Raw genomic sequence first — 21,943 nt, 5'->3', positions numbered from 1 at the left:
TAGCAGAGGAACTGAATTTCTTGACTTGCCATGTGGACATAGTAGATGAATTGTCAATCTGGATCTAATTCTGATTAACATGAGGAAGTTGCTAGGGGAAGTGAAGATTCTGGAAACCTTGATAGAGAGTGGAATTCAAATGGTCAAGCACAATTTGGCATGAGACCATGGTCTAAATCTGTAAGATATTAAAATAACCAATTGCATTCATGCCATATAAAAATTGGCAAGCTTCCTGTGGTGCTAGTGGTCTTTCTTGATATTCTTTTTTCTTTTCATTTTTTATCATTTCATAGTAGTGTTTTCAGGATTTTTTCCTTTGAGTTTCCCATAACCAAAGGATTGGAGGGTATAGTGTTAATAGAGGACAGAAAACAAAATTATTCGGATTTTACTTTTTCTACATCTATTTTCTGTCAGAATAATTTTTAGACATAAAAAAGTTGACCAAAAATTCGTTAGAGAACTGTAATAAAAAGGTGGCAAATTAGAGATAAAAGTAGACTAGATCATAGTAGATTAAGTGAATTCCCAGCTGGTTGATTGATTGAATTAAAAGATTATTGATTAATGATTGTCACTAAACAGGAGCTCTTAAACTTTTCTATATTATGAATCCCTTTAAGTCTGATAAAGGTAAGATCCCTTCTCAGAATAATGTTTCAAATAACATAGAATTAAAATAGATATATAGTATTACAAATGAAATTAATCATTGCAATACTTATCAAGCTATGTTTAAAAAAATTGTGATCTTGTATTAAACCTGTTTTTATCTATATTGTCAAATATTGAATGAAGACATAAATAACATCTTTATCACCTTTTCAAATGATTGGGTCCAAGGCTGGCTAATATGTTCAATGTTAAAAATCAATATCCACATAATTCTTGATTAGCTTGGAAAAATAGGTAAAAAATTAATAAGAATTAAGCCAAACAGGTAATATAAAATTCCAGGGGAATTGATTTTTCTGCCCTCATTAGACATCTTTTTTTTTTTTTAACAAAACAGATAGTAAGTGTTTATTGTATGCCAAGCACTTAACTAATTACTGGGAATTCGTTAATTCAAGACAGAATGATAATCTCTTTCCTCAATAGAGGATATTTTATTGGGGAAAGATAGCTTATAAAAGGAATCTGAAAAGTTGGGGTGGGGAGTGGGATATACCAAACAAGAACATAGTGGAGAAAGTTTAGCAAAATACAGTTTAGAAGGGAATGAAGTCTTGTTGACCTGTACTGTCTCCTTATATGGAATTTCTTGTTGGAACCATTTAATATTAGAAGAAGAGGCCATATGAGAAATGGAATCTCCAACATATAAATTTCAGGGCTAGAGTGGGTCTTTAGGCTAAAAAAAGGTAAAAGTCTAAAGGCATTAATTATATGATCCAAATTTTATGTTTCTCTTTGGTGGATCTCAAAAACGAGGGTAGATTTCATGGCCAATTTATTTCTATATCCCTTATTAACTGAACTTTTCATTTTGACTTCGTCTTCTCCTCCAAATAAGGCAAAGTAAAAAATTCATAGGTGACTCCAGTTGGCATTTCCTAGTTGGGTAGGTTGATTGCCTCTGTGGTCTAAAAGTCTAAATATTGCTCAAAATTTACCATAGTTTTTGATGTCCAAATGAAAACCTGTCAGGCTATTACTTGAAATCATTAAATTTAAACCCCAAAGATAATAAAGGTAAATGCACTTCAACTGGTTTCAAATGGACTGATGCAGGGGGCAGGTGGGTAGCTCAGTGGAGTGAGAGTCAGGCCTAGAGACAGGAGGTCCTAGGTTCAAACCCGGCCTCAGCCACTTCCCAGCTGTGTGACCCTGGACAAGTCACTTGACCCCCATTGCCCACCCTTACCAATCTTCCACCTATGAGACAATACACCAAAGTACAAGGGTTTAAAAAAAATGGACTGATGCATCTTTCTTATATGAGCTAATTCTTGATTGTAGAGTCTATGAAAATATTTTCATTGTCTAACATATTCAAGATACACTTAGAACTCGTTGCTTTAAAAATTCTCCTGTGAGAAGAAAAGGATATAGTTGTTTAATAATCAGAAGAGGATGGAAAATGAGGCTGGGGAGCTGGAGAACAGACTTGAGAGATTTGTAAATATAACTAGGTCCTGAGATTAGTGTTATAATCTGGGAAGAGATGGGTGCCACCTTGACTGACAGGGATGGCAGTTGAGAGACTCGGAATGTTTCCAGGTGCTGTGAGCCAGGGGCAAACTTCGGTTGGCCCTCCACCCTATATATACTCCTCACAGCCACTTTGGAGGGAGGTCTCTGGACTAAGAAGTCTCTGGACTCAGAGGTCTCTAGACTCAGAAGCTGAGAACTAGATATCACAGATCTCTGCAAACCTCTGAGGTTCAGTTTGGGCAGTGGGTGGCTGGAAGGGTGGTTTAAAGGGTGGAAAGGGTGGTTTAAGAAGAAGATGGTAGGAATAAACCTGAATCTATTTCCTGATAGATTGTGAGAGCTAGTGAATCACCAACGCTGGTAGTGAGAGAGCTGGGAGAATAAAGATCATCAATACATCTGCAGCAATATCCTTCCCTATTCTCTGGCTTGGCTGTGGCTAGGTCCAGCCAAAGATAGAGGATGAAGTGAAATCTCAAGCTTCCACCTGATCAATAGCCTCCAGTACTGTAGTCCAATAGATAATAGATCACTAGGGATTCCAATCCCCAATTCTTGACCTTGTTATCCTTTTCCTACTTATAGATAAAAGAGTGTTCAAAACAAGTACCTTCCTGAGTGATCTTTCTATCACAGCCCTTAGGAAGGGAGTCAAATTTAGTCAGATCCTGAACGTTATCCAAGGCAGATCAATAGCCCAATATTAATTTATCTAATACCAGGTTGGGCCTGGAAAGGTTAACCATCTATCTAACCTCTCAAAGGTCCTTACTTGGGCAGCTGTTAAACCTGTGAGAGAGAAGGGGATAACTTATAGCAGTAGCCAGGGTGATCGGAGCAGGTGTTCCTCCCACCAACTGCAGCTGAGGAGATCATAGGTAGATACACATCATCACCATCACTATAAATCTTTATCTCCCTTGTACTCTTTATTTCTATAACATCAGGGAGAATGAATCCTCCCCCTTCACCCTCGAGTGGTTGCATTATTTGAATTCTTCCTGCATATTTCCCCTTACCTAGAACCCAATTTTACAGAGCTTTATAGTGAATTCAAATATATTAATACATCCACTTCAGGGTTAGCATGAATCTCTTCCTAACTGGTCTGTAACCTCAATCTGCTTGAGTTTTATCAACACCCAAAATACACATTGAATTGCTTAAGCCCTCGTAGAGATTTTTTTCAAAAGAATATATTCGCAATGTTGTTTTATAGGCTTGTCATGGTCTTTGTTGGAAAAAAAATTAGAATCTGTAATTTTATAGCCAGTTGTGAATTTTATGCTTCTTTGGTTGATTACTGTGTAGCTATTATATGACATGTTTTTATTGCATATTGTATTCTTTTGCCCCTTTCCTCCCAATACACATCTTTCACACATCCCAAATAACATATTAATAATATGCATAGTGTTTTATGCATATTATGCTAAATTTCTGGGTACCCATATATGAATAGGTTACTAATAAAAATGAATTCTTATGTGATTTTAAAGTACTAAAATTAGAGAAAACCATGACTTTCCCATTCCCTCTCCTACTCCAGAAAATTCATAAGTAAACTGAAATACCATTCACAATATTATTAATTTTAATTTTATTCCTTTAGTCTTTGCTTTTGCTGTTTTTAATACGCAATTATTGCTACATGAGTTTGTCATGGCAACAACTTAAATGTACTACTCCCTTTTTGTATTATGTAAGATTTAACCAAAAATGCAAATTTCTGATACGATTTTATCGTATAAGACTATTTTCAGTTGTTCCCATGTGAGCTGTATTTTCAAAATACGAAGTAAAAGCCTTCTTAATGTGCTTTTTGGGGAGTGGAAGTAGGTGAGGGAAGGAAACAAATCATAATCTGTTGTTTAAAAGATCACCGGATGATGGCAATCTGATTAAGTCACTGTACTAAATTATTGCCACCTTACATACGTAGAGGAATAATAAATTATCAGCCATATAATAAAAAGATATGATTTCACAAAAAGAATTCTAGGGACATCCATAAATCATACAAGCCATACCAAAATGATTTCCCACCAGGAACCTAAGGTAGAATTTATATTTAATTTATTGCATTTGTTCCCCCTCTGTACAAGGCTAGAACTTTTTTTGTTATGAAGGTTTTTGTATCATTTTTTATTCTAGAATTCATAAAAATCAATAATAAGAGTTGGCTCAGCAAAAAAAAAAATACCTCATGGAGGATCTCAGCAGAGGGTGGTTATACATATGTTGTAAGAGCCATTTATGATGATTATATTTTAAAGACTCCATTATGCCCTCTTTATTGCAACTGCCCTTTATATCATTGTTTTTCATGTATCTTCAGTTTTCCCTCAACTTTGTAGTATAATTCTTTTTAGGAGGTTTCCCCTGTTTGCCTAAATTAATTGAAATAATACTGAAGGGAATTTTATTAAACTTATATTATATTATTAAAGTAATAAGTCAAACTTCTGGCTCTCTGTTGAAAGGAAGAGATGATGTGGAGATATACAATGATGTCCCATGGCAACCTATTTGTTGCCATGGTGACAGCCATTTACCAACTTCATACTACATTTAGCCAAACCACAGGTATACACAGAAATTGGCAGCCTTCTCAAAATGATCCCCCCCTTCAAAGAGAGAAAACTGCAGACTGGCATCTCTCTTAGAGCTGCCAAACAGCTTTTATGTAGTTTACCCTGCAGCTTAGTCACTATCATGGCCTAGTTGCAAGTTGTGTAAATCATTTTCTTCACTCCTAATTCCCCGGGAGAATTAGGCCAACTTCTAGAAGCAGCTTGTTTTCTCCTTAGCTTGTCCATCTCAGTAACAGCCCTGAGCTAAATGCAGGATAAGCACTGGGGCCTTGAACAATCCATAGAATTTTTGAAGTGAACCTTATTTTACTGAACATAGAAATCTAAGAGAATGGATAAAAAAGACAAATTCTATTTTAATTCTTCTTGTCTGCCTATTCTTAAAATTCAGAATTCTACAAACTGATTTCAAAATATCCCTCTGCATTTCCATGGTGTCTAGTACCATTTTAAAGTTGTTAGCAAAATCTGTGTTGCCTGAACGTCATAACTACAGTTTTCTGATTAGATATTTCTTCATTGATTGAGGTTTCTATCCTTCCTGCAGCCATTCTCTGTAAAATAGATAGGAATAATGAAGGAATCTTTTTCTCTCTTAATTAAACTAGTAAACATGCTTCGTTTGACTGGAAGAGAAACAACAGATCGTCCTTTGGAAAACAGAACCCTCCCAACAACAGTATCAACAAATGCCACAAAACACACATAGGGGTTGTCTTGGCCTCTCAGCCTCTATGTGTTACAAATCTGTGTCAATAGAGTGAAGCAAAACAGCCCTGGATGCCTTTAGTTAACTTATCCCCAAATCTTCCACTGACAGATGGATGAACAGTTCTTATGAAGTTTAGTGTTGGCGTCTCAGCTGTTTACTGTGGGCTTCTTTGCCTTCATGAATTTATTATTAATGTGCCAAATTATGTTGCCTGTCCCAGAGGTCATCTCATCATTCATGGTCTCCTTGTAGATTGAATTGAATCTCACTGTTGTGACAGATCGTTCGCTTTGCCTTGGTGCTGCTAGCCACGGTGCAAAGCATTTCCTTTGATCTAGTGATTTTTAATTTATTTCTCTCCTTACAAAATTGCAGCATACTTTGAAAATGCATTCCCTGAAAATGTCATGTGTGAAGTTCATTAGAACATTAGATTAAGGAAAATATTAATTAAAAATATGCAAGCAGACATTTAGGTTGGCTTTCAATAGGGGAAAAATACTTTAAAAACTAAAGTATGAGGCATATTTTTTAGGTATTGTGTTTCTTCTACTTGTTATTTACCCAACTTTTCAAAAGCCAGTACCCTGAGTTATAGGTGAATTTATGTTTAAATGTATAAACTACAAAAGAACAAAAAAAAATAGCATGTGCTATAAATGGAAGATTACTAAGCTTTCCAAACTGTCACTGTTATGATTATCAGTTGTTATGAACAGTTCTTGGCATAAGCAGGATTTGGGGTGAAGCTTCAAACCCTGTTACACCTGGGGATACTTCATAATTGATTATTCTGATTAAAAGAATACCACCTAAACCTCCCACACACACAACTCCTGCTGTTTTAGCTTCCTTTGGCTGTTAGCTTTGAAAAATCTTTTTCATTTCAAAGGTTAAAGCAGCAGCAGCTGAATCTCCTCACCATTAACAATTCATTTTTAAGAATTTAGTTTATTAGAGTTATATTTGTTCATACAGAAGTATTTGAGACAAAACCAAACATAGTAGTAATAGATAACATAATCTAGTTCTATTGAGTTTGGCTTCTAATTTCTCCAGATTGAAACAGTGTTCTGTTATGGTAGTTAAGTATTCTATGAACTCTGTTTGCTTAAGCTTGTTTGTGAGGCCTGTCATAGTCTTCAGAAAATTATTTTTAGAAATTACAGTCTTGTTCTTGAAACAAATACATTGATATTATCTGAGAGGTATAATAAAGTCAGATCTGATTAAACACTTTCATTCCAAAGCAATTCATTTCCATTCAAAACACATTTATTGAGTGTCTGCGGTATGCAAAATGTCCTGCTTGAAACTGCATTTAATCTGCTTCTTGACTTTAAGGAACATCATTGCATTTCAAATTCTTGTTTTGTATGTACTTGCACTATATGCACCTTATTTGTCAACATGAATACAATGTCATTGGATACATATCTTTTTAATTTTGAAGAAGTATTTGACTGAGTTGTCTGTCATCTTTTCTAGAGGGGATGCAGGGGCAATTGAATCTTTGAGGTTAGGAGTTCTGATCTGTAGTGATAAAGCTTTTTAGATGTATGCTTGTAATTCAACATGAACTAGTATGCTCCTAGAACAATAATCCATTAGGCTGCCCAAAGTAGGGCAAACCAACTGAGGTCAAAATTTGCCTACCAATCAGCAGTAGAATCATGTTCATGAGAAGCTGTTCCACTTCCACTTTTGTCTAGGTTGAGAGACCCAGTCTCTTTTCTACAGATGAGCTATGGATAGAAATTATATAGATATATAATAGATGTGTGGATGTCAGTTATACATATAGATGTACACAAAAACTTCCACATATTTTCTAATTACTTGATCTAGCATATCTGATTTAAATTTCTATTTATCTATCTACCTAAAATATATATATTTCTAACAGAACTCATCTTATTTTAGTGCCCGGCCCAGTTCCAGTCAAGTCTCTTAAAGGGACGTCATTTGAAAACAAGATCTTCCTGAATTGGAAAGAACCTTTGGATCCAAATGGAATCATCACTCAATATGAGGTATTGATAAGAACTTTCATTTTAATGTGGATAAACATGTTAGAAGGGAGATAGAAATGAGTAGAACAATAGGAAAGTAAAGTTTAGGAAGAAACAGTATTAAAATCATTATTGTTTCACTTAACTGTGGTTTGTAAAAATTTATAATTGTGAATATAGTGGAAAGATTGCTAGATTTAGAATCAGAACTTCCTGGGTTTGAATCCTCACTTTTCTGTTTGCTCTCTGTGATCTTGGGGGATGGAGAGGTCAAAGGAAGGCAAGAAGAGAAGGAAATAATCATCTACATGGTGCCCACTACATGCCCTGGACTGTGCAAAGTACTTTATAAGTAATATCATTTTTCTTCCTCACAAAGGTCTCCATTTTACAGTTGAGGAAACCATGGTAAATAGAGGTAAAGTCACTTCCTCAGGATCTAAGGATCTAAGGCCAATTTTGAACTTAAGTCTCCCTTACTTCAGTCCTAAAGTTCTCTCCACTATGCTGCTTCCTAGCTGCTTCCTGGGCATATCATTTACATTCTGTGGCCCTCAGTTGCCTCATCAATATAATGAAAATGTTGGAGAAGATGGATTATAAAGCCCTTTGCATTTTTATATATTTGGTCTTATAAATAATTTTTCTCTAATATTGATTATTGAAACAAATATGAAACAATATCTAGAATTTTCAAAACCCTATTCTAAATGTGTGATTTTTTTCCAGGGGTGGATGGAGGCCATGTCAATCAGTCTTCTTCATAGATATGTATGATAAATGATAGAATTCACAAATATACAGAACACTAATTTTCAGTCTTGTAATATTAATGGATAGCTGCCCAATGTTGTGATTTAACATAGACCTGGGAATTTCACTTTCCAAGTTATACAAAAATAGGAAAAGATGAATATAAATCTTACTCTTTGAGTTTTAAGCCAACTTTGATTATTTCTCTTGAGTCTCTTTCCTTATGAGTTTAAGAATGGGATAAATAGGATATTAAAATACAGACAATTTTCAGAATCTTTGTCTATTTCCTTTTTTTCTAAATGAGAGATTACCGAAAGATCAAGTCAAAAAGTATTCATGTCTGTATAAGAATATCTATTCCTGCTTTGATTTGATTAAAGCTTACAAATACTTAAATTTCCAGTGGCTACAGAATGAGGCAAGTGCATCACTGAAGTGGAATCATGGAAGTATTCTAGCAAGTTGTGATTATATTATCATACCTTGAATATTATTTACATAAAAATGTGTTGTTTGACTTCGAAAAATGAGGTAAAAAGGAAGAGTTTTCTATCTATTGCCATAAAATTCTAAATATAAATCTATATGTATTCCAGAAAAAAGAAGAAAGAAAAATTAAATGAAGTAGCTAGAACAAATGACATTAGCATATAGAAAGATTTATTTAGGAATGGATTATTTTAACATTTGTTCACTAAGTCAAAACTAACAATTATTTATTAAGTGACTGCCATTTGCCAGATACTGTTTAGCCTCTGGTGATACATAGAGAAATTAAACATTCCTTGCCATCATGGAGTTTGCAATCTACTAGAAAGATAAAATAAGTACACAGAGTACATACAAAATAAGTACACTTTGATTTTCATGAGCATCTTAATAGAGGCGTCTAGCGAAACCTCTTCAAAAGAAGATATATAAATTGAATGTTGAATGATTTTTTTAAAAGGATCATTAGTGAGGAGGCAAGAGCACACCATTGTAAAAGGTACAGATTTGTGAGAAGGAATATTATATATGGGGAAGAGCAAGTATTTTATTTGACTAGATTATGAGAGGCATGACCATAAAAATGTGTAATCAGACAAAAGACACACTTTAGCCAGATCATTATGGGTTTTAAATGACAAATGAGTTTGCATTTTATTGTAGAGGTAATGGAAAGCCACTCTCTTGAACAGTGGAGTGGCATGGTCATATTGGAACAATGAGAACATCGACTGTGTCGTTGGATGAAGAATATATATTGTAAAAGGAATACTGTGGTTACTGTGGTTTTTAGGATCCATTAATCATAATTTTGGCCAAGTACCTAATAAACCATATGTTTCTTTAACAAACAGGTCAGCTACAATAGTATCAGGTCATTCGATCCTGCCGTTCCTGTCGCCGGACCTCCCCAAACTGTGACAAATTTATGGAATAGTACACATCATGTATTTTTGCATCTTCACCCTGGAACAACCTACCAATTCTTTATAAGAGCCAGTACAGTTAAAGGGTTTGGCCCAGCTACAGCAATCAATGTCACAACCAATATCTCAGGTATTTAAAAATTGATATGAAAATATTATTTTTGGTTTGAAACCAGTATGTTCTGTGGAAACATTTATATTTTAAAGGTGCTTTTAAAGATGTATCTTAATACATTTAAGTATGGTTCAAAATTATTTAAGATAATTTCAGATCTAATTATTATTTAGTTTTGCCTGCTTAACTTCACATGTAATGAGAATCTTATGTTGTTAATTTTAACAATATTTTCCATTAAGTTTTTCTATTAAGAGAATAAATAATTTCATCATAAAAACCTATTTTAGACTTCCTGGTATCTTGGAAAAATTTGAAAATATAGCACCAACACTTCAAATGGAGTAAAATGTCTCCAAAATTAATTTCCATCACTTCTTAGATTAAGTACATAGGGATGGAGATCTTTTGCTTAAATCATAGAGTAAATTGTTCTCGTCTCATCTTTTCAGTGTCCTTGAATATAGCTAAATCCAAATAGGCATTTCTCCTTTCATGGGTGCACTCTCATATGCATACAAATAAATGTAAGGAAAAGAATGAATCATAAGATGATCGTATTAATAAATTGAACTTTTTATAAAGATCATATGAGGCACCTAAAATGATGCTATGCAAGATAAATTATTTTTTTTTCTTCTCCATCAAAAATATTAGTCAATAGTCACTGAACTTTGATGGAAAAGATAAATTCTTGTTCTGTTGATTATTCTTACTTATATATTAATTTATTTTTCATACAATTATTTTAAAGGTTAAATTATTGATCAGACTACTCACTAAGTTTATTAAAATGCTTATTTTACATATATGAAATTGGAATCATTTCCTCACAGTCATGAGTATATGTATACACATTTAAATACAGATATAGCCATTTTTGTGTAATTACATCATGCCCTTACTACAAAAAAATATTTTACAGAATATACATAGATCACATTTACACTTTATATAAGCTAGTCAGAATTAAAGGTTACTCTTTTTTATATTTGTACCAACTTCAAGTAAGTTGCAGTGTTACAAATCATATTTTTCATTACTCTGCTGAGATATTATATAAGTTCCAAGAACAATTTGACATGTAATGTGATCAAACTGATCATTGTCTTTTTTTTCTACGGGGGAAAGTGCTGGCAACAATCTACTTTAAATTTCCAGATATAGAGATCACTCTTGCCATAAGATACCATTAAATTTTAAGACTGGCTAAAAAAAAATTCTTGATCACTTAATGTCATTTTCCTTTTAAGATATTTCTTCTCTCCATTCATATCATTCATATTGGTATTACTGAAATGTAAAAGCAAGTAAAGCAGATGAGAAATTTCTGTGTGTGTGTGTGTATGTGTGTGTATACATATATACTCATAAAAATTTAAATCATCCATTGTAATTGCAAATACTTTATAAGATCTTTGGATTATTCTCTTCTACTTCCCCTTCCATGTTTCTTTTTAAATGAGTCTATTTCACATCATATAAAAATTATTTTTGATGATATATCAACTCCTCTGATCAGTTCAGATATAAATCATCATCAGAATTGAAGTCAGTTTTCTTAATATATTTTAACAGTACCATTAAAGTTTGTTCAAGATCAGGTCTTTCTATAGATAAAAATGTGTATCTTTAAAATTAAGGAATCGAGGGAATTTTCAGATTTTTTTGTCATGGGCGTACTAGCTTTAATTTTGCTTTTTATTTCAGTTCAGCAAACAAAGTATTTGTGATATTAACCCCATTTAGGAAAAAATATCACTGTGTATTTCCTTCTAATATTTATATTATACTCATTAATATAGAAACTTTGAAAATATATTTTATCTACATAATCTATCAGAACAACTAAAAACTAAAGTCAAGTGAATTATTTTATATCATTTGAATGAATGGTGTCAGTCTAAAATGGAAATGGACCATATAAAATTCCCATAGACTTCATGTTAATGTAGCAAGTATTAACATTATCTGTGTTCTGTTGTATCTGCATTTATTTTGTTAAATATTTCCCAATTATATTTTAGTTTAGTTCTGCCAATGAAAGTTTTTAAGGCCACCATGTTTGACACTTCTGATTTGAGTCATTAACCATCACTAAATAGCCATCCATACCTAGTGACAGTTATTGCTACATTACACAACACACTACCCAGCCGTCACTTCTGCCCCTGTTAAGTTACTTGTTACACAGAGGAACACATTGAATTATGTTGCCTCTTTCCCATTCATTCTTTCATTCACCAACTCATTTCCCTCTTCCCCTACAACCAAATTTATTAACCTTATATAATAAAAATGTTCCTCATTAAGGTGATAGGCCCTTCTGATTTATATGCCACCCAATGATTGGCTGAACACAAGCTTTTTTCCTTTCTTTTTTAATCAAAACTTAAACATAATGGCTCATTTATCTAAAAACAGTCACTCTAAATTTCTGTGAAACCTCTTTTTACATACAACTGTGATATGATAGAAAGATCATACTGAAAATCCAGTGGTCTAGATGCTGGGACTGTCTTTGTAATTAACTGCTTTTGTCACCCTGAGCAAAACTTTTGATCTTTCTGCAGCTCAGATTTTGTATGCACAAAATGAAGTTTCAATTATGTAATTTCTAAGGGTCCTTTTCAATTCAACAACTCAGTGACTTTCCTTGATAATATTTCATATTTATTTATTAAATACCTTGCATTGAGTATTGTTTATATAAGGAAACTTCTCTGAATTCGTTTGCCTCCTCATACTTTTGCTCCAGATACCATTTTATGGTTTCTAATCAACCTCTTTCATTTAAAAATCAACAGCAAAATGTTTATTGCCAACACATTCAAATGATAGCAAATACCTAAAGATTTGTAGTAATTAGTGCTATATGGTTTCTTCTAATGAACATTTGTGGTAATTAAACATTACATCGATTCTCATTTCTTTTGGAATTTAACATCTATTAGACTCAAACAGTGACAAAACTGTGTTACTTGATCAAAGCCTCTTTTTTTCCCTCCTTTGCATTTAATCAGCTCCCACCTTACCTGACTATGAAGGAATTGATGCATCCCTTAATGAAACTGCCACCACTATAACAGTGTTATTGAGGCCTGCACAGGCTAAAGGTGCACCTATCAGGTAAGAAGAAGAAAATGGGTATCAGAAGAAGTAGCCAAGAAAAGAGTTTATACTTTGGTAGTATAGTAGCTAATAAAATATAGTTCATTTCTACATGATAAGTATTTGACATTACTGTCAGGAGGTTTGTTTTTCTTGACTATACAAAACAGATAGATCTCTAGTTAAAAGTAAATTCTAAGGGGATTCTTAGATATCCATGACCTGTATTATCCTCCTCTCTGTTGTTTGATTTAGACTGTTGATCTTTTTTTTTTTTCTCTTAGTATCATTTCATTTAGCTTCCTCTCTTGGTATCTATGGAATATGAGGTTTGAAGTTATTTGTCAGAAAGAAGATTGGAAAATAACTCTTTTTCAATGCAGTAAATCAGCTATTATGTAGTGAATTTCATATGTGTGATTGAAAAATTGGAAGTTGTGGAAATAGAAGTAGAAAAATAGCATTGAATATAAACTGTCTGACCTTTTTTCTTCCTGAAGTACCTGTTATTAGAAATTGTGTTGAAGCTATTACATTTTATTTAGTATGCCACCTTAAAATATTAAAGTACTCTGTTTTACCTAGAGTTGAGAAATATATTCTCTTACATCTACCTAATAATAAAATTTGGCTTCTTGATTTCAAGGAATAATTCAAATGATCTCCCTTATACAGCCCCTTTCTTCTCAATGTAACAAAGGTTGATTCATTACTGTCTAAATGTACATAAGATAGTACTTATGTTCAAACTTGTAATAATATTTAATTGTATATAGACACATGCATAAAGTAGTCAAAATTGTAATATACATGGTTTAAAAATCAGGTACCAAGATGATTTTGTATTGTCTGTTATAACTTAGTGCTTCCTTGGCATTTGCAAAATCTCTTCCTTTACTTAAATAAAAATTAATATTTTTGAACAGATCTGAATTGATTATTCAACTACATATTGCCTTCTATTTGGTATCACAATTATGTTGAAGTATTTTGTAGCCTTATTAGAAAGTTTCTTGAGGCCAGTGACTGAGTCTCATTTTATTTGTGTGTATTCCTAGTTCCTCGTTAATAATAAATGTTTAATACCTTTGTCAATCTAAATTAGAACAATTTTAAAATATTTAGTTCTTTCTGAACTACATACAGTGAACATAGATTATATCTTTTAATCCTTTTGTAAAACAGAGTATTATTGACAACTTAAAAAGTGAGGGATAACAATTGATAGTGTCTATACATGTTCTGTTTGCCTCAGACCAACGAAGAGGACTTCGGTAACCACCAAAAAAATTTAAAACACTCACTCAATAAGAAGATAAATGTTATTGAAATATAAGCAGGTGATAAGATTTTTTTACAAGAAAATGTTACTCTCCTGAGAAGATCCTTCAACTATTAGCTTAGTATCACTTTGTCTTTCTCTGGAAAACAACTGATGAATGAATGAATAAATGAAAAGCATTTATTGAACTCTTATTGCTTACCAAGCATGGTTGTAAGAGATTAGGATATAAAAACAAAATAAAAGACAATTCCAGCAGTTTACATTGAGGCAGGGTGACAATTCATATAATGGGAGTAGAGGAAATTTTAAGTGTAGTTGCTGGGAAATCTGTTGTCTCCCCTAGTGCCTTCCCTCTGTAATTTTTTTCCTTTTTTATCCTACATCTAGCTTGGTTTGTACATATTTGTTTGCATGTTCTCTCCTCTATTCTATTGTAAGTTCCTTGAAACTAGAGACTTTCTTTTGCTCTTCTTTGTGTCCTCAAAGCTTATCACAATGCCTGATATATAGTTGTTGACATTAATTTATTTGAAATACTTTATCCCAAAGTAATGATACCAGTGAATTACTCCTTATCCTAAGGCTCTGGGTGATTCTTGCCAGATGGCAGATAAAATAGTATGGAGCTATGTCTGAATTCTTGAAGCATTGTCTGGTATGTGGTACTGTTTTTAGATAGTAGGAAGTACATTTGTACTGATTCACCAGTCTAGATAACAAGGCTTCAGGGTAGTATTGCAATCCAGTGATTTAAAGTTATTTAAATTAAATTCCAGAAGAAAAAGTACCTTTTTTTTTTAAACTAAGCCAAGAAAGGACCACTAATATTTCTGTAGTTTTGTACTGTCGTTTTACTTTTCATTTTAAGATATGGTTAAAACTTTCCCAGGTCCTCTATGCTTTTGCTTTAAAGGAAATGATGTGTGAAATACACACCAGTCATGGCTAAAATCATACCTATGAAGTAAATTCAAAAATTTCTATGATGCTGCTAGTCAAAATCATGTGACTTATGCTCTTACTTAGGGCTTCTTAATTTGAAAGAAGACTTTTTGTCCTTGAATGATCTATAGTCATTATACTTTCTTCAGGTAGTGATCATGTCCTTCCTTACACTATGTTTATAAGTGAAAGTTTATGACATCTTTTACTTAAGAAGGGCTTTGGCTTCACCTGTGTAATTGCAAGTTGTAAGAAGGAAGACTTAATTGAGTGTCTCTAACTATATTATCTAAAGGTTTTAAATGAGAGTTGATGTACTGATTGCTATAACTACTTTGTATTTTTTGGTCATCTGAATGAGGATGTACTTTTGCTCTGTTCCGGTCTCCAGAATCATCTTTGCCTTCAACTATAGCATAATTTAAGCTATTGCTTTTGATTGCCTTTCATTTACTTACTTGAGATATCAACTTTTAACTGTTGAAGTCAACCGTGTTTCTAACATGGAAACCATTTGTTTTGTAGAGAAAATGATGTTCTTGCTTTACCATTGACCAAACTGAGGCAAAACGAATTATACAGGTTATCCTAGGTCAGATATGTAGTTAGTAGGTCCATGACCCAGTATTTAGAGTGAGAAAGGACCTAAAAACCATCTGGCCTGGTTCTTGTCTAGATAAAGAAACTCAGAGCTATCAGTCAATCAACAAACATTAAGTGCCCCAATGCTTAGTCCTGAAAATTAAAAAGGCAAAAGAAAGCCCCTGTCCTCAAGAACTTTAAAATCTAGTTGTCAGGATTAGCAGAGCAGGGATTCAAACACAGGTTTTCTTCACCAGATAGTTCTAGAACTTTTCCTATAATATAAACTCCTGAACCTTATATTACTTGGAAGTTTCAAATTTCAAGCTATAATTTCTTATTCATACATATTTAGAGTTTAAAAATTGATAGAAAGCCAAGGCTTCAGGTCTCTAGAATTCAATAGGTCCAAGGTTAAATCTTCTGCTGTACATCCATTTTCATTTATACAGGATAGAGAATCACAATATTACAAGGAATTTAAAGTGAATAACAGTCAAATCAATAGTAATATTGCTTCTGGAAAGAACATATCACTTCATTGGTTGATAAATCAACTCAACATCCCTGTCCAAATCATCCTCAGTGATCTTTCCTGAGCTGTGTCATTTAATCATAAAACTATTAAATTGCCTGAATACAGGGACATTTCTTGTTGGTTTGTTTTTTGTATTCCTAATACTTAACACAATGCTTGTCACATAGTAAACTCTTAAATACTTTTTAATTAATTCACATGTTTATTCATTCATCTTATAATCCTACCTCATTTTAGCAAGCGCAGATCAGGATAACTAAAGGTGGTTTCTTATAGAAACAATACTCTCAAGCAACTGATGACTTGCCATGGATGAATAATGCTATGATACTTGAAGAAGAGGACTTACATTTACTTCTTTTAGCTTGTAATTACTTGTTTTAATTTACTAATTCATGCATCAAGCTACAGACAGTCTTGGATTTTCCAGACTAGTTCCAGCTAGTTCTTTTCAAGTATTTACATAAAAGTTGCAATCATGTCTTTCCATTCACATCTATATTAGCTCTGTCTCCTAGTTATCTTCTACTAAAACATGCTTTTTCTTCATTTGTGCTCAGCACCAGCTTTTGATCCACATATTCCTTTTGAAAATCCATTACCTTAAAGTCTTTCTTTCCCAACAATACAGTTATATCTAAAAGTAACTATATTCAAAATTCATTATTGCTGCTGAACATATAACATTTTCTTTTCATGGAGACAAATTAAGGTTGCTATCTTCCTAGGAATTGGCCCTACTATGTTATTTTTCTTCTATTCTTCTGTTTCTGACACAGTCATTTATTTTAATCCCCCAATATTTTGTGCTGTTTTGAGTGCCAAAAAAAGTACCATACTGATCACTATGGGGCCAGAAAAAGTTGCACAAAATGTTATCAATTTTATCTTTCTGTTATCCAGAAGGAATTCCTATCTGTATGCTATAAAACATGTTTTGTAGGCCTGGTAAATTACACTGAAGAAAATTCCTTTGGCATTCATTCTCAGGCACTTGATGTCCCTTGCAGAGAAATCCACTGCATGTTTAATCTAGGCTTTCAAATCTCACCCAGTACTTTAAAAAATGTCCTTTTAATTCATCATAGTTTGATGATCCTAGATTATCATTCAAAATGAGCAATATTTTAAAGTTTAGGCATTAGTCCCATGGGCTACAAGATTTTTGTTAATATTCCAAAAGATTTACTATTCTTCCTAGGTTTATTCAGATTCAGGTCTAAGTAGTTTTAATCATGAATTATAATATGTGGGGGTGTTTTAGCTCTGGGCCAACATATTAAAATTTTTGACCCAGTGAAATTATATTTTCAGAGGGTCACAGTTTAATTCCAACTCTACTGCCAGGAGAAAAATAGTAATCTCTCCATAGAGATTATTACCTCATTTTGTTAAAAATGTAGTTTTTACCTTAGCAAGTTCTATTATAATCTTTGCCTCTATTAATCTAACTGAAATTCACAATGCTTTATTTAAGGTCTATATATTTATTCACATTTTATTTTGTAGGCATAATCATATTATATGTAGCCTTGGACAAATAATTTCATCTCTCCAGGACATTGGTTATTTTTTTTTAACTCTTAAAGAAACAAGCTGAACTTTGTGATCTCCAATGTTTCTTCTAATGATAATGTTCTATTACTTGAAAGTATGTACCTAAATTATTAAGTGGATTCATGCAGACCTAACAAAGTGAAATAACAATGCATGCGGTATTTAGTTTGATAGTAGCAGTGCTACAAATGAAAGATATATTCCTATGCAGCCAAAATTGAGACTATAATAGCATGAAGTTGATCTTTATGGCAACCTAAGAGTATATGAAGCTGACCCGTACCAGTTGTGCTTATTGCCAAAGAAAATGAGATATGAAGACTCCACACACTAAGCCATCTGAGTTTGAAGTTTCTAACTGGAAACAAATAGAGCAAGAGTAGGTGAAATTGTTAAAGTATAGAAAGCAAAGAACCTATTTACATATGGGAAAGGTAATAAAATGAAGTTAAACTTTCTCATCAATGAATCACCCAACTTCTGGCTTGAACTCTAGCACGAGAAGACAATTGTGAGATGAACTCAGATGTAGATTCTTTGGGGGGAAAGGGAAGAAAAACTTTTGGGGAGTAGACTATACCTCCCACAGCATATAAAAGAATCATCCTAAACTTTAGTATGATGGGAAGAATATTTGCGTTCATTGCTGAATCCTGGCTCTTGAGAATTTAAGATGAGAAGAGCCAGTATACAAAATCTTAAAGTGACTTAGAATCTGATAATTAATGGAATTATGACTTGAAATTAACCCAAGCTTGGTTATCACATTTAATTTGTCAATTAATTTATGTATTATAATTTTTATTATTGTGATGTAGCTGAATCATGATTTTTTTCTAATTAATGCTGCTTTTCTAATTCTATCTAAGTGAAAATTGAGGCAATTGATATTTTTCATGCAAAAATTTTCAATTTTATTTCAATTTTCAAGTTTTATTATCTATAATACTCCTTTCTCTTTTGCTTAAGAATTCTCCTCCCAGTCATAGTTGTAAAAGATACCACAACTTTGTTAGATTTTTTGATATCTAGTAGTGTTATGCTCCCTATATTCTGCCATTTTTTCTATATATATTCATTGAAATGAATGTTTTTTAAGATTATTCTCATCATTTTTAAAAATCTAGATCTACAAAATAAGCAATTAACAGTCTGGTGTGGCACTATGTAAATCCATTTGGGCAGTATCATTTCTATTCTTTTGATTGGCACAACTGAGCAGTTCATATCTTTCCAACAATTTGTCTTCATTTATATCTATCAATCAATAAATCAGTAAACATTCATTATGTATCTGCTATATGCCTTGTATTGTGCTAAATAATGGAGATATATAAAGAGTGAAAGGATAGTCCCACCCTCATGCAGCTGACAATCTAATGGGGAGACCATAACATGGAAAAAATAAATAGGGGGACATAACATGGAAATAAAGCAAGGTATGTACAGAATAAATTGGGACTAATTAACAGGACTTTAAGGAAGCCTGCTGAGGTCATTTTCACCTGTCCTTATTTCCTCAGTTTCTTTTTCTGCATTTATTTCTATAGGTAGGATTCCTTGATCTGTCAATGAAAACCAAAATAGTTCTTACCTTTTTTTTTGGCCAACTTTCTGATGATGAGCCTCTGTATTTGGTTACATTTCTCTTTGGATAGAAGATCAGATTTGGCAACTGGCCAATATGAGCTTAGTGACAGACTATGGGAGAATTCTCTTTCTTTCTGAAAAAGAATCAATTTTTAAACCTTTAGATTTTGGTTATAGTCCATATGAAAATATGCCATTCTTATTACACTGCTAATTTTGTTTCTATTTTAGCTAATACATGTTAATACATGTACTTAGTATTTTCTTCTTTTTATTTATGTTTAACATTCATTTTTTTCAAAATTTTGATTTCAAAATTCTTTCTCTCTCTACAACCTCTCCCCAAGCCACTGAGAATACAAGTAATTTGATATCAATTATATTAATTATAAAATAAATTTCCTTATTAGCTATGCTGCAAAAAATGACAAAAGGCAAAAAATTAAGTAAAGTATAAAAAAGATGTCCCAACTGTTCATTTGAACTCTCTTTAGACGTGGGATAGCATTTTTCATCATGAGTCCTTTGAAATTCTCTTGGATCGTTATACTCATGCCAGTAATTAAGCCTTTTATATTTAATGATAATTTCAATATTATTCTTCTTATTGTTTTGTACAGTGTTCTATTGGTTCTGCTCACTTCACTTTGCCTGAGTTTATATGTATTCACAGGTTTTTCAGAAATCTGCTTGCCATTTCTCATAACACATATCCCATCTTAATCAGATAACACAACTTGTTTAGTTACTTCCCAATTGATGGGCATGCCTTCAATTTCCAATACTTTACCATGAGAAGAGGAACTGGTATATATACTTTTGTAGAGTTGAGCCCATTATCCTTTTCTTTTATCTCTGGCATATAGACCCTATAGTGGTATTCCAGGTAAAAGGCTATATATAATTTTATAGCATTTTTAGGTATTGTTCCAAATTGTTCTCCATAATGTTTCGTCCAACTCACATATCCACACACAATGCATTAGAATCCTAATTGTTCTACATGTCTTCTATTATTTATCTTTTTTTCGTTTCTCTAATTTTAGCCAATCTAATGGAAGTCAAGTGATAATTCAGAGTTGTTTTAATTTTCATTTCTGTAATTGGTAGTAATTGAATGCATTTTCTCATGTAACATGTAACTCATGTATGATTTGATTCATGAATTCTACCAGTTATTGTTCTTTCATCATTCATCAATTGAAAAATGACTCAAAATTTTATAAATATGCTTCCATTTCATATATATTTCAGAAACAAGGGCTTCATCAGAGAAACCCTAATTTTCCCACAGTGTCCTGCTTTCCTTATAATATTAGTTTCATTGATTTTTTTGGGTAAAACTTTAAAATTTCATGTAATCAGAATTATATATTTTACTTCCTATGGTCCTCTTTCATTTCTTTGCTATTCACTTTTCCATAGATATGATATGTAAAATTTTCCATTCTCCTTTAATTTGTTTATATAACTTTTTATGTCTAAATCATATACCTATTTTAGCCTCATCTTGGTTTATGGTATGAGACATTGGTCTATTATTAGTGTCTGACAAACTGTTTTACAGTTTTCCCAGCAATTTTTCCTCTAGTGATACATTCTTTTCCCAAAGCTTAGAACTTTGTATTTATTAAACACTAGATATTTGTAGTTATTTACCATTGTGTATTTTTAATCTAATGTATTTCACTTATCTACTGCTCTGTTTCTTAGTAAATAAATTAAGTTTGATATTTTCATACCACCTTCCTTCATATATTTCTTTCTTTGATTCCTTTGATATTCTTTACCTATTTTTCTCCCAGATTTATTTTTTATTAAGATTTCTAGTTCCACAAAATTATTATTTGATAGTCTGTTTAGTATGGCCCTTAATTCGTATATTTGCTAGAATTGTCACTTTTATTATAATTTATTATATTATATGTTTGGATCTGTCTTTTTTTTTTTTTTGAAAAAAATTTTTTTTTAATTATGTTTATACAGTTCCTGAATCAGTCTTGGTAGATAGATTCTCAACTATTTTATATCTGCATCAATTTTGAATGAAATTTCTCTATCTCTTCATAATGTGTTTTGTTGATAGAAATGCAAATGATTTATGTGGATTTGTTTTATATACTTCAACTTTGCTAAACTTGTCAATTTTTTCAGTTGAGTTTTTGGTTGATTCTCTGGTATTATCTACATATATCATCTGGTCATCTACAAAGACTAATACTTTTGTTTTCTCCTTGCCTATTTTTATTCTTCCAGTTTCTTTTTATCTATTTCATTATTTTCCCTAAGACCAGAGCCTAGTTTTATTATTAGTTCATTTTTTACTTTCAGTTTTATTGATCTCTCCTTTGATTTTTTTTTAACATTTATTAATATTCATTTTTAACATGGGTACATGATTCATGCTCCACCTTTCCCCTTCAACCCCCCCCCACTTGGCCGATGCGCATTTCCACTAGTTTTGTCATGTGTCCTTGATCAAGACCAATTTCCAAATTGTTGGTAGTTGCATTGGTGTGGTAGTTTCGAGTCTACACCCTCAATCATGTCCACCCCGACCCATGCGTTCAAGCA

At 32.5% G+C, this 21,943-nt stretch overlaps 1 protein-coding gene across 6 annotated transcripts in view; it reads left to right on the top strand.

Annotated features, from left to right (window-relative positions):
* Positions 1-21,943, top strand: part of PTPRK (protein tyrosine phosphatase receptor type K) — a 733,127-nt gene that overhangs the window by 562,834 nt on the left and 148,350 nt on the right. For all 6 annotated transcript variants that reach the window (XM_044676955.1, XM_044676950.1, XM_044676951.1 and 3 more), the window contains exons 9-11: positions 7,390-7,499; positions 9,578-9,779; positions 12,788-12,893. In XM_044676955.1, the coding sequence (XP_044532890.1) occupies positions 7,390-7,499; positions 9,578-9,779; positions 12,788-12,893 (418 nt within the window). The remainder of the gene's footprint in view (positions 1-7,389; positions 7,500-9,577; positions 9,780-12,787; positions 12,894-21,943) is intronic.

This window comes from Gracilinanus agilis, chromosome 4 (assembly GCF_016433145.1).
Source record: "Gracilinanus agilis isolate LMUSP501 chromosome 4, AgileGrace, whole genome shotgun sequence".
Classification (NCBI taxonomy): Eukaryota; Metazoa; Chordata; class Mammalia; order Didelphimorphia; family Didelphidae; genus Gracilinanus; species Gracilinanus agilis.
This window is presented reverse-complemented; position numbering and strand designations above follow the sequence as displayed.